Source organism: Fusarium musae, chromosome 3 (assembly GCF_019915245.1).
Source record: "Fusarium musae strain F31 chromosome 3, whole genome shotgun sequence".
NCBI classification, from domain to species: Eukaryota; Fungi; Ascomycota; class Sordariomycetes; order Hypocreales; family Nectriaceae; genus Fusarium; species Fusarium musae.
This window is the reverse complement of record NC_058389.1, coordinates 3,003,782-3,017,898: the sequence shown is the minus strand read 5'-3', so window position 1 is coordinate 3,017,898 and position 14,117 is coordinate 3,003,782. Positions and strand designations below refer to the sequence as shown.

The following is a 14,117-nucleotide window of genomic DNA, read 5'->3' as shown; positions in this document are numbered from 1 at the left end:
ATGCGGCGGTGGGATGTCACTCAGGGCATCGAACTGTGGTAGACAAGTGAGTGCAAGAGATATGGCAGATGAAAAGCTTAATTATCTTCTTTTTCTTTCCTCTACTTATGGACTATTAAGCCTCAATCTTCCGTCCCTTCCTATCTACTCTTTCATCCTCTGGGTTAAATCCGCCGTTACCCCAGTTCGCCCATTCTGGAGTTGGTGTTGCGTCCATGTAATCCTCAGGGGTCCAGCCACCTTCATCTGGAGGCCCCCTTGATTCGAGCAACTCAAAGAACTTCTTGTAATCGATCAAAGTGTGCCACTTGCCATCGACATAGAACCTCTCGCTAGCTAATAAGATACAACAGCTGTGGGCGTGCTCGGCAGCGATGCCGTACTTGAGTCCCTTTTCCTTCAACCTCTTCTCGAGCGCCTTAACAAAGTCGCAGACTTCCCAGTAAAAGGGGACATTGGACATGCTCAACCCAGCATTGGAAGATGTCGATGTGCCACAGTATGTGACACCCTTGACCTCAACAAAACAGGGCAGACCTTGTTCCACAAGTCTTGCGTAACCCTCAGCTTCTTCCTCGACATTGAAGCCCTTGACGAGTGTCAATCGGAAGACAGTACGATGGTGGAAGCGCTTCTCGCGAAGGATGTCAAGACATCGGTTGAATCGCTCCCAGAAGTCTCGGTGGAGAGGTCTGTCAATCTTCCGTAATGACTCCTTATCAGCTGCATCAATTGATACATAAAGTTGAGTCACAACCTTGAGAGCAGCCAATTGATCGGGGTGCTGAGCGTTGCACACAAGGAACGAGGATATACGTTCAGCATGCAGCATACCGAGGAATTCGTTGATATAGGGGTAAAAGATTGGCTCTCCAACGAGCGACAAGGCGCAGTGCTTGATCTGCATAGCTTCGGCAAATCGCTCCGCTCGCACACCAGGAACACCGCGCAACATCTTGATCTTTTGATAGTGGTTCTTTTTGACTCCTTCGAAGATCAATTCGGGAGGATCAACGACCCAACGCCACGTTGTTCCAACGGGATTTGTGCCGTGACGCCAACAGAAAACGCATTTATTCGAGCAAGACAGTGAAGGGGTCGTTTCCATGCACAAGTGGCTCTTGATTCCGTAGAAAGAGTACTTATAGCATGAGCCTCTTCCGCGGAGAGCCGACTTTGTCCACCGGCATGTCTTGACTCCGGAATGAGATCCCACGATTGCATAACCTTGTTTAGTGAGAGCTTTGTATGTCGGTGATTCCTTTGCGACCATTTCCTTGGGGCCTTGAGGGACAGTCTTCTTTGTAGAGGAGCCATAAGTGGTGAAATCAACAGCGAGGGGTGCTTTTTGAGTTGTCGAGCCGTCGTCTTTCTTGATCATGCGTCCCAGGTCTTCAACATCATCCAGATCTCTTGCACCCTTTGACTTTTTCTTGGGTTCTTCATCATCAAAGACAACTTCGCCATCATCTTCGTCCTCTGCGATATCTTCAACATCGCTTTCCTCGGCTGCTCCGCTACCAGGAACTCCTTCGCCTAGGCTTCCAGTACGTGCGACATGCTCAATGACCTCTTGCACACCCTTACTCCATTCTTGTAGGCGCTCTTCGTGATCACTTTTCATGTCACCCATTCCAACTGGGTACGCTCTCTTTCTAGCAGTAAGCTTAGCCATCCACTTGTCGACTTCCATAGCCTGAAAACAGAAACCGTCTGCTTCTGTGGGCCAGTTTTCACTGTCGCCAAAACCGAACACTGAATAACCGAGAATACCCGACAGAGGAGCGGTGTCTACTCGGAAGTCATGATGGGTTTCTTGGAGGTGTTCAAGGAATGTGTCGTTGATGGTATCGATGTTGTAGCTAGGAATCAGGAACAGATAGAACAGATCGGTGTCACCGTGGCCCTTGTACGGCGCAAGGAAATAATCATCGAAATCAATTTCGGTGAGGTCTCGAAGTTCGGGCTTGAGAAATTGACGACTGGATAGCTTGGATAATTCATCCAACTTTCCACAGAAATCCTCGATGTACGCCTCGGCAATCTTAGCTGTCTTGGTAGTAATGGAGGAGAAAAAGACCAGAGGTGCGACAGGTCGGGTGCTATCCTTCTCTTCTTCCTTGTTCTTCGACGGCTTCCTTGCTATTCCACCCTTGATCCTTCGAGGGCCCTGAGACTTGACATTCTTTTTCTCTTCGACTGGCTCGATGGTGGGGGTCTTTTCTTCGACGACAACCTTGGGCTTGGCAGGCTCTTCGTAAACCTTCTTGAACGCAACTATTTCCGCTTTTTGACCATTGATGTGGAAGTACGTTCGAATCGCGACAAGGATAACACAGAGAGTCAGGAGAATTGGAGTTCGGTGAAGATGCCAGACATCAACCAGATCTGTAAGAGTCAGCGGCAAGATTTGCGACCATGGGAAAACGACGAGACTCACCATCGACAAAGGAGTCGAGCCGCGAAGGCGATGAGTAATTAGCCCAGTCCATTGTGACAATCTGCCGACTGCTCGACTAACCCTTGGAATCTGCGATGGGAATAATTTGGGAAGAACAAACACACACAAATAATTGAAGAGACATCTGGGGAAAAGCAAATGCCCCGCCTCTGGAATCGAGAATTTTAGTGGAGCTTTGCGCTATCGTCACGCAACACCAATGGAGGGGCAGCGATTAGATAGCAGCTTATACTGTACGATCTGGAACAGAATGGCCGGCCAGGTTTCGATGAATGTCAAAAGAAGATAAAAGGAATAATATAATTATTTTGTTCTATATATAATTGATGTCAGAATTCTGGACAATTAAGTCGTGAGTTCATTCCCGTTGAGGATTGAACATTATTTTGGTGTGTATCATGAAAGACCCTGTTGTCTATCAATTTATTGTACATAGTCAAGCTGTTAGATGCAAGAAAGACGAAAGTCATCTAGACTCTTCTGTCTGAGCCTGCAGCTTGAGACTTGTCACGAAGATCCTTTAAGCAAGGTGCGTGAAACATTTCACCTGTGATAGCAAGCTTGGCGGTTCGAGTCGCAACCACAATCCACAGCAATATCACAGAGAGGGCTATCATCTATCGTCATGTTAGTAGTTGATAAGTAAGGCATGTCCAGTTCCTTACCGCCGTGGAAACTCTGAAGTATTCGCTATCAAGGTTTTCTGCCAGTAAGTTCGAGCAGGTTGCTAACACACCGAGTGGGAAGGTAAACCCCCAGAAACCAATACTGAACGACGGGGGTTTTGTAGCAATGCTGATGAGGGCGAAAGCCAGCCATACCAGAGCAAAACCGTACATGATGAGGGCGAGGAATACCCCAAGGACATAGAGTATCTCACCAGCTCGAACTGCAACATCACCGAAAGCATTGGTCTTGGGAAGCACCTGCATAGCAACTTTGCCAAGCTGCTGAATGCCGAAAGCTCCCTGACCAAGCGGTCCTATTGGGAGAAAAGACGACGTTATCACCTCTTTCGGAGGAAGCGAGTGAATGGTCAGCCGATGGAAGTATAACGCTAAGACACAGGCCGAGAACAACTCGCCGATACCCCAGAGAACATATGAGGCCACCAGAGTTGTTAGCGCATGGTGGTGATTGGGAAGAGCCTCTGCGACGATTCCTCCCGTGGCAGCCGCAACCACTGCTGGAACGATGGGTAACAAGAGTGCAGCTGTTATGTTTTCGAGGCCAGGGCGATGGCGGTGCATGACGATAAAGGGCATCGTGATGCAAGTGGCAATGGAGAGCCAAACATCAACCCACCAGAATGCCCACGCTAGATATATTACCCATTCTCCCCATGGCTGTAAGCAGAACACCATCATGTTGATGATAGCTATCAGAACGTCAGCATCCACATAGACTGGGGAACGTGTTGCTCACTTGCAAAGGCCATGGGCATGCATCCTAGGAACAAACTCTGGCCAGCATGGGCAAGCATCGCCGACCAGATCTCTGGGTACAACACATAGCGTGCAAGGCTTATACCAAGGAAGACAATAAACAGAACAACGTTAAGCGCGAAGAACATGTAAGAGATATACTGAAGCCATATTGCTTGGTAAGGAAAGTTATGAAGCAATATGGCAACGATACCAGTACCCATACAAACGGCGAACCATCTGTTGCTGATGTCAGTGTCCAACCCTTGTCAAGATGAATTCATGACTTACGATGGTGTGAAATTGCGTACAAGTCTCCTCCAGCCAGTATTCTCCTTGCATGGCAGAGTCGATTCGCAAGGCTTAGGAGTAGAGCCGCTACATACCGCGCCGTTCGGAGTTGAAGTGGTACAGTCAGACATATTGCCGGCTCTTGAGGATTCAAGGGTGTCTGATGTTACGTGAGCTGCTGGTCGCTGGGTGTGACGATGCAAAGCTAAAGTTTCCGGCTCACAAGCCAATCAGAGTGGACGGTAGATCGCTAGAGCCGCTAATATGGCACAAATCTGAGAACCTAATAGGATGTAAATTGCAATTGTTTTTATCGAAAGGAAATAAGTTTTAATATGGGAATAAGCTGAGAAGGAACATCATTTTTCTTGCTTTTTCTACCTTGACGAAGCCGTCACAGCCGTGGCGATGATGGATTTGTTCATAGTCACCGAGAACCGCTAATCCCGCCTAAAAGAACTCCAAGCTGCCAAGTTACAGTGGGGGAACAAAAGTTCCGACATATCCTAGATTAGGTTAGCTGCCCTAATTAAAGACTACTATTTTACTCTATAATTAACTAGGTAATATTTATTTAATTATAATAATATATATATTAATTTATAATAAATTAAAAAGAGAATCTAAAAATAGTATTTAATACTTAATATAATATTTATTTATATTATAATAATTATTTAAGTATTTAAGTATTAATTTTATTATATTTTTAATTACTTTATCTTTAATTTTAAACTATAGCTTTTAAGCTACCTTAATTAGCTAGTTAATTACTATAGCTAACTTTAAATAAGTAGTAATTTTAAGATATATATTATAGATTTATTTTTTTAAGATTTTTTAAAGGTTTTTAATAGGATTAAGGTTAAAACTATATAAAGGCTAGTCTATAAAAGATAGCTCTTATTTTCTTACTTAAAGTTATAGCTAATCCTAAACTTTTCTAGACTTAAAGGTATAAGTATTATTATATTAAAAAGTCTCTCTTTCCTTAATTAATTTAGGAAAGTAATCTTATAAGTAAGCTAAAATATACTAGCCTATTATACCTCCTTTTATAAACTATAAATTACTAAATAAAAGGATAATTCTAAATAATTTATTATAGTTAATTATACTAAAGAATATTTAAGAATATCTTATAAGCTATTTATAGGCTTAGATTTTATCTTAATAAAGCCTTTTACTTTATAGTATTATTAAAATAACTATTAAAAATAGAAATCTTTAGATATATAATTAAGTAAAATAATTACTTAGTAAAGTTACTATTTATATAGTTAATTATAACCTTATTAAAAAACTACTAACTATATTAAAAAAAACTTATTTTTATAATAGTATCTATTATAAAAAGCTTTCTTTAATTAAGTACTTTCCTTATTAAAAAATAAGTATTAAAAAGTAAGTCTATACTATATACTTTAATTAAAAAGCTAGTAATAAACTATTAATTTTAAATACTTTAACTATACCTAATCTATAATATTTTTATATAAAATAAAAGTATTATTTTTAATAAGTATTTTAATATATATTTTATTTATATTTAATAATACTAGTAGCCTTTTATAGTAAAGAAAATCTTTTATAGATTATTAATATTAATACTATTAAATAACTCTATAGATTATATACTAGCTTAACCCTATACTATTTATAATATCTTATATATAAATACCTAATTTATATATTATTATAAACCTTATTTTTTTATAAAAAAAAATAATATATTTTTTCTTTATATTAAGGTATATTTAACTATTTAAATAATATAATAAAGTTATAGTATTAATATTATTATTTTATTAAAAGTAGGGTTAGACCTGGGATATGTCAGAACTTTTGTTCCCCCACTGTACTAATGTTAAATGGGTCCACATGTGGCTCAAGTCGGCGATAGTGGGTGTCGCAATAATGCGAATTTGAGTCCCCGAGAAAAAAAGTAAGTATTAGTTTACACATAAACTGGCTTGTCGAGAAGTCCCCGTAAACCATTCGCTCTCACGTAATTGTGATTTCTCCCATTGCATCTTCAGACTCGTAACAAGTGACCTCTGTGTTATACAGACAAAGCGGTATCTAGCCCGTCAACCCGTATACCGCAAGGTACCTCAGGTACATTGTTGGATTCCTGGGGGTTCGTTAGCGTTGTCGCATCCAACCAGAACCTTCAAATCGGTTCACAGGACCAGCGCTGCTATGTCGTTCGCCGACTGAACCTGTCTGTGCCGCCCCGAGATATGATGTCGATTGCAATCTACGACCCACAGCAAGATGTCGGTGACACTATCTGCCGGCTTGTCAGTATCGGATCTGACCGATAAGAATAAGGAAGGGGATGGCCATGTAGTGTTGACCCCGCCCCTTATCCCAGAGTCTTTGTTGTCCTCTTCTCAGATACCATATATTCAAGAGGTAGAACATCAATATCATCGTAAACAACCAAGCACCATCAACAGCATAGCAAACATGGCCATCGGTATCTTCACCAAACCCTCTGCACTTGGCGTCAGCCACAGCACAATCCCCAACGTGGGTCCCTGCCAGCAAAATCGTTTCGACGAACTCGTGATGCGACTCAAGGATGCCCTTGGTCCATCATCGGGATTGACTTCTGATGATGTTGACGTTGACTTCCTTCAACAACTGATGGAAGGATATGACGGATCTGACAACATGTGGAAGCCTTATGCCTTCGGTGATCGCAGTAAGGGATATACCCGTAATCTCGTTGACGAAGGCAACGGCAAGAGTAATTTGGTAAGCTTGCTAGAGTCGACTTTGACCCTTCCGAACCGTGACTGACTCCTTGATAGCTTGTTCTCGTATGGTCTCCTGGAAAGGGGTCCCCTATCCATGACCACGGCAACGCCCACTGCTTGATGAAGATTCTGAAGGGCAACCTCACCGAGACTCGATACGCATTTCCGAACGAGGATGAACAAGCTAAACCAATGGATATCATTGGGGAAAGAACATATAAGGAAAACTCCGTCGCATATATGGCAGACGAACTAGGTCTGCATCGTGTATCCAACAGGGGCAGCGACTTTGCTGTATCCCTCCACTGTAGGCAATTCCCTGAATCCACGGCACTTGTCACAGAAACTAACCTGCAACTTTGCAGTGTACACCCCCCCCAACGTAGCTAAAAAAGGATGTCATATCTTCGACGAGAAGACAGGACGGAAGAGCCATGTGCCAGGTTGTCACTACTACTCGGCTTATGGGCGGCTGCTGAAGGAGTAGTTGACGCAGGAAAGGCCATGATAGCCACGATTTGATGAGATATGACCTTGTTGTAATTAGCGCCGCAAGTATTGAGAGCTCTCCTTTTAATCGGAATGGCCAGATTGTTTTTGATGGCAGATGATGGGAGTGGATGTTGGACGGGGGATGATCTCAGTAGCTATAGGAAGTATGCACTTTGATACTAGCATAGAATGAACCGATTTGATCGAATGAGACCCGCATTGTACACGAAGACGTGCGAAGAATGAATAATGAGGTGGAAGAGGAGAATCGACTGACTGCTGCTCGTCGTCTTCTTCATCCCTCATCGCCGTTAAGCACGCAATCCAAGCCTTGCCCAAAATGGGAATGGGTGCGATAAGCACTGTGATACACTGTATTTGCAATCGACCGACCCGGCCGATAACCGTCGATGATGATATTAGAAAGTGAAGACAATAGGGCAAAGAAATAATTATAGACTATGTGGACTTGGTTCCAAATGCTACAGTAAATAGGTCAACATGTTCTTGACGTATTGCTGAGAGAAAGAAGTTGTTTTGTCTACACCGATAACCGAGTCTCAATCGTGACTCCGTCGCGCGATTGTATCAGTAAACCCCGACTACCTCGCCTCATGTTTCCAATGGTAAGCTGGTTGTGCGAGTTGTTTGACCAATTACGATGTATCTCTAGAACCCCAATTCTATTATAGTAGTCTTATAGAGGCTATGCTTTCATTATTCAGTTGCCTTTGTTATCAGCAACATGCTATTCGTCTCTCTGAGCTCGTAACTTCCGATGCCCTACAGAGAGCTGCGATATAGGTACTCTGAGACCACGGAAGTTAGCGGTGTTGTATGTTGAATATCGCAGCGCCTAAATAAGACGTTTGATCTGAGATCGAGTTGTCTATTTTGTTCGCTGATATTTGTTCTAAGTTCTTTGTGGTGGAGGCTGAGCAATCGTGATCTCACCATTTGGTATCAGCATCACAGTCTCATGCTGTCGCCCGACTCGAGCGCAAATACATCAATCGGAACTGCCTAACTCGTCTTGATCATCGAACTTCCCCAGCTTGCAATATTTCTCCATGGGGTTTTAAGCTTATTAAAAATCGCATCTTCGCCCCTCATTCGTTTATGCGCCGCCTGTTCACTGGAGCGCTTCAACGACTATCTAAGTGACATGGGTATTATGAGCCGAGACCGAAAGATCGACATTGGAAACAATGGCTTCCCGTTTTCTACCCGAGGCATCATTAGAGAGGAATTTAACATGATTTGCACGGATCGATCGAATACGCGGGTGGCCTGCATGAGGTTGGTTATCTGATTGATCATAGTCATCGGGACTCGTGAAGGGACCTTTGAGATGTGGAGGATCGTCCCAGCTACGCATGAACAAATTATATAAAGACAGTCACTTGCCATGTATACTGATTCTACAGACGACAAGATATAAGACCTGTTCTGACTTACAACGGGTCGAGTATGTTTAATCTAAACCTACTCATCGTCTTAAGACACGTCCAATATGCGTGTCGTTACGCTCCTCGCAACGGCACTCTCAGCATCTTTTGTTGAAGCCATTCCTGCCGACAATACAAGATTTGCGGACAGCAAATATGCCGGCTACCTTATCTCTACCTTTAGTGACCCGACCCCTCAAGTTCAATGGTATCTGTCAGATGGCAACTCGGCTTCAAGCTTTGACTTCCTCAACGGAGGAAAGCCTGTCTTGACATCAAATGTTGGAACCAGGGGCGTCAGGGACGTCTTTCTCACAACCAATACTGCCAGATCCGAGTACTTTACTATTGCCACTGGTAGGTTACTGAAACACTTTCAGTAGGCACATTACTAACAGGCTATGTCAAAGATCTGGACATTAATGCCCCAGGATTCTCATGGGATCTTGTCACACGCAACGGAAGCCGGGGTCTTGTTGTGTGGTCTTCGAAAGACCTCATCAATTGGTCCAAGCCTTCACTCAGAATGTAAGATGCAAGAGGCTTCGTTCACACGCGAGATCCCACTAACTCTGAACAGTGTAGAGTCAGACACGGCTGGCATGGCCTGGGCACCTTCTGTAGTCTGGGATGATCCTTCAAGCCAGTACTATGTCTTTTGGGCAGCCAGGCACTACGCAGCTTCTGACACGGAGCATAAAGGCACCGCAACTCTCGATCGCATTCGCTATGCCACGACCAAAGACTTCAAGACTTTCAGCGCACCGAAGGATTACCATGCCCCCGCAGACACTGGCCTCATCGATCAGGAGTTTCTGTCCCTAGGCAAACCGGGGCATTTCGCACGTTTCCTCAAGAACGAGACCGTTAACAAGGTGTATCAGGAGACCACAACAACCGGTCTTTTTGGAACTTGGACCCGTGTTCCAGGCTACGTCCGACCCGAATCGCCTCTTGAAGGCCCATGCGCATTTGCTGATCTTCGCACATCTGGACTATATCATCTTCTGCTCGATGATTACACTCAGTATATCCCTTTCCAGACTTCCAACATTCTGTCTCCGAACTGGGAGAAGTCAGACATTCCCAACTTTCCCAAAGGACTGAAGCATGGCTCCGTGACGCCCCTTACGAAGAAGGAGTATGACGCTGTAGCTGCTAAGTTCGGCAAATAAGCTCCTTCCATTGGCTTTTCGAGATCGCCGCAATTGAGGTAACAGTGGATCATCTTGTTCGTCTTATGAAGCTGTCTCGTAGATTTGACAGATCAGAGTATCAGACAAGAGAACCGAGCCTGTAACAGGTAGTTAAATGTGGATAATATTAATTCATGCTAGAAACTATAATGTCGATGTCTGTATAAGTTGCGCCAACCATAAATCCCTATCTATTGCCTCCTCATCTGACTCTGCTCTGGGTCCAAGCTTTACAGTCTCCCCCAGGAAGCAATCTATCATTGTTGCACATTCCGTTCCTCAATATCTTATCTTTGTGAGACAAATACAGCTTTCCTAACGCAACTCGCAAGATGTAATTGTGTCTAAGGCCATGGGGATGCGATTTGCTCGCCACCTGAGTTAGCGAAGAGGCAGAACACTGAAGCACGATGATGCGATTGTGTTCTATTGGGTATCTGGCTGAGATATACCCTATAAGTACTTAGAAACAGCCTAGGATCCGAGAGAGGTGTTGCAGGAGGTAGAGGGCAGCGATTTCGAGTACGAAAAATGCGTTTCGCTTTCGTCAAGCACGAGACCCTGCACCAAGTATCGAGCGCAGATAGCGAAGCTGGGACGATGATGTTCTCTTTCTTTTAAGATTCTCTATGATTCTTTAGCTTGACCAGGCGTCTTTCTCTATTAATTTCTCTATATCTCGTATACACAATTCCCATAGCTCATATTGATCAATTATCCCCTCAACCGGCTAGGCGATCATTAGTTCGAGCATTGGAGGAATCGAGCGCCTTTCTCTCTTTACGAGCTTGAAACCAAGCAGAAGTATCTCCCATTGGGTTTGGAAATGGTAGTACGTCTTGGCAAAGGGAATTAGCAACAGTGTAAAAGCCGAGCAGACCTGTGATGAAACCAAACACTCCAGCAGCATGCATCAACGCCTTGCCTTGTGCAACATTGCCATCCGCGGAAGCAAAGTATGAAGAGGCGTTAAATATAAGACATAACTCCCCAAGTGTTGATTAGCTGTGTTTACCCTTAATTTATGTTCCTTATACTGCTTTATATTACCTTATAACCTAATCTAATCTATTACTAACCTACTAAGCTAGCTTTAGCCTACTAATATTTATAGTTTTTCTTTTAATACTAAAACCTTTATTTTATAATTTATTTTTTTACTTTTTTTTTTTTTTTTACTTTTTTTCTTTTATTTTATAATAGCTTTTAATTTCTATAATATAATATTTATATTATTAATTTAATTACTTTAATTATATATTTTACTTTTATAAACTATATTTAGTATTAGCTATTACTATTACTTAATTTAATAGCTATAATAAAGGCTTATTACTTTATTAATAAATCTTAATCTTATTTTAAGTAATTAGCTAAGCCTTTTAAGGCCTTTAACTTAATTATAATAATTAAGATAATAGATATATTTTATATATCTAGAAGCCTTATAATATAATTAAAGATTATAAGATTAACTTATTATATTAATATTAATTTATTAATATATAATAGGTTTTTACTTATAATATTTAAATACTAAAAGAAAGTATATAAATTAAAAATATTATTAATATTAAGATTATTAATATTAGTTAAAATACTATTTATATAGTTATTAATTATTATAATAAGATAGTTATAGCTATTAATAGTAATTATATTAATATTAAATTATAGATATATATACTTATAAAGGTATTTAAAAGGGTTATATAAGTTAATTTTAAAAGTAAGCCTTAGTATTATAAGATAAATACTAAGACCTAGATTAACTATAACTTATTATTTAAAAAAAGCTATAATTATTATATATTATATAGCTAGCTTTTAAAGAAACTTTTTAGTTATCCTTAACTGCTTTATTATTATTTAATATATATATTTCTAGTATTAATTAATTCCTTTAATTAATCTTTTTTAAAATCTTTTTTATTTAACTGCTTTTTTATAGCTTATTATTAATAAATTACTTAGGATATTTCTTATAAAAAGACTTTATAAGCTTTTTTAAGATATTTATAGTCTTTACTTACTAATTATATTTAAGACTTTATCCTTTTTAATATATAAGAAATCCTTTAAATAAAGTAGTATTTTTTCTAAAGTATTATACCTATCTTTTAATAATAAAGTTAACCTTATAATAATTTTTATTAATAGGCTCTTTTTTTACTAGTTTAAGCTATTTATTAATAAAGTTATTAATATATACTAAAAGAAAATACTTTATTAAAATAACTAGATAAATCTTTTACTAATTTAAAAACTTTAATTTATAAGCTAAATTATTAATAACTTATTTAATATAAAAAGGGCTAGTTTACTATTATAATTATTTCTTTAATAGCTTTTTTAGGAGGTTATAGCTTTTATAAAGTTATAGATATATATAATTACTTTCTTTTAATAAAATAAGATAATACTTCTTATTATACTAGTATTTTCTTTTTATTATAGTAAAATCTATAGCTAGTTAAGCTTTTTTATAAATAACTTCTTAAAAATAAAGAAAACTTATAATATTTTTTATAAAGGTAATAAGATTAAAAGCACTTATAGGCTTAAAGCTATAAAGAAACTTATATATACTTATTTTTATTTTTATATTATATACTTTATTTAGATTTTATTAAAATATTAAAAAAATATAAAATTAGTTTATTAAAGGATTTTTAATATAATAAAAATATAAAATAACTTTAATAATTTAATTTCTTTTTTTAAATAGTTTATTAGCTTCTAAATAGTATATTATAATTATAATAAGCTTATATCTAAATTTACTTTATAGCTTTTACTAAAAAGGTAAAGTAAACTTTTTATTATAATTAAAAATAATAACTTTTAAAATTCTTTAATTTACTATTAATAATATCTATAATAAAATAATAGCTTAGTCTTTAGTATTATATATTAAATATCCTAGGATTAGAAGATATTATTTACTTATAGTATAAGTTACTATTATAAGTTAATTAAAAAAATTAAAGCTTTTAATTACTTATAGGCTTTTAATTAATAAAACTAAAGGAAAATTAGTAATAAAATTAATTATAATAATATATATAAAAGTAATAAGAAAATAAATTAATATATAATTACTAATTTATTATTAATAGTCTATCTATCCTAGATAATATATCTTATAACTATAAATATATTTTTAAATCCTTATAGTTAAATTATATATTAAAAGTCTTAATAGTTTTTTTATTATTTTCTTTATTTTAAGATAATTTTAATCTTTATATTTTTTTTTTTTTTTTAATTACTATTAGCCTTATTTAAGGCTATTAAGCTTTTAACTTTTTATATAATAGCTTAAATAATAAGGCCCTTATAATAAGCTAAAATTACAGAACTTAAAATCAGTTAAGGTTTATCTACTTTAAATAGTATAATTACTACTTTAACTAAGTAATATAAGTACTGCCCCTTAGTAGCTATACTAACCTTCTTCCTTTACCCTAGTTAAAAGACTAAGATAATACTAGGCCTAGTATACTTATTATAAAGTACATTCCTTAACCTATTAGTTACAGTTACTAATATCTATTATAGCTACTAATATAATACCTATATAAAATAGCCTATAGCTATATAATTAGGCCTACTATATAATTTACTATAACTTTAATATAGCTATTAGGCCTACTATAAAGGTAACTAATAAGAAAGAATATAAAGAGTTATATATAATAGTAGCTACTATTAAAAAGAACTTCTTATTAAGGTATTAATTTAACCTTATTAAAATAGCTATTTTTAATTATAATTTAATTAAGTTAATCTATTATATAAGCCTTTTTAGCTTAATTAATATAACTTAAGTTAATAATAAGCTATTAGCTCTTAAAGACTTAAAGAAAGACTTAAAGAAAGGTTATTTCTTTTAGTTAAATTAAGCAGCTTTCCTTACTACTTTTATAAGTAACTTAAATATATATAAAGAGTAGCTTCTTAATATAGCTAAAAGGGTTATTATAGTAAAAGGGGAGCTACTTTTAAATTAGTAATAGGCTAGTTATAGTCTAAAACTA

The 14,117-nt window shown here is 37.8% G+C and overlaps 4 protein-coding genes across 4 annotated transcripts; 2 read left to right on the top strand and 2 right to left on the bottom strand.

Annotated features, from left to right (window-relative positions):
- Positions 1-115: 115 nt before the first annotated feature.
- Positions 116-2,492, bottom strand: J7337_004357 (uncharacterized protein; the record flags this gene model as incomplete). The annotated part of the gene is made up of 2 exons (XM_044822051.1): positions 116-2,388; positions 2,441-2,492. 2 exons carry the CDS (start codon positions 2,490-2,492, stop codon positions 116-118), a joined length of 2,325 nt encoding a protein of 774 aa, XP_044683384.1.
- Positions 2,493-2,931: 439 nt separating this feature from the next.
- J7337_004356 (uncharacterized protein) lies at positions 2,932-4,034 on the bottom strand (the record flags this gene model as incomplete). Its single annotated transcript, XM_044822050.1, has 3 exons — positions 2,932-3,078; positions 3,127-3,839; positions 3,887-4,034. 3 exons carry the CDS (start codon positions 4,032-4,034, stop codon positions 2,932-2,934), a joined length of 1,008 nt encoding a protein of 335 aa, XP_044683383.1.
- A 2,614-nt stretch (positions 4,035-6,648) lies between these two features.
- On the top strand, positions 6,649-7,428 carry J7337_004355 (uncharacterized protein; the record flags this gene model as incomplete). The annotated part of the gene is made up of 3 exons (XM_044822049.1): positions 6,649-6,939; positions 6,996-7,248; positions 7,307-7,428. The coding sequence occupies 3 exons, from the start codon at positions 6,649-6,651 to the stop codon at positions 7,426-7,428; spliced, it is 666 nt and encodes a 221-aa protein (XP_044683382.1).
- Positions 7,429-8,946: 1,518 nt separating this feature from the next.
- J7337_004354 (uncharacterized protein) lies at positions 8,947-10,056 on the top strand (the record flags this gene model as incomplete). Its single annotated transcript, XM_044822048.1, has 3 exons — positions 8,947-9,238; positions 9,280-9,409; positions 9,462-10,056. 3 exons carry the CDS (start codon positions 8,947-8,949, stop codon positions 10,054-10,056), a joined length of 1,017 nt encoding a protein of 338 aa, XP_044683381.1.
- Between the last annotated feature and the right edge of the window lie 4,061 nt (positions 10,057-14,117).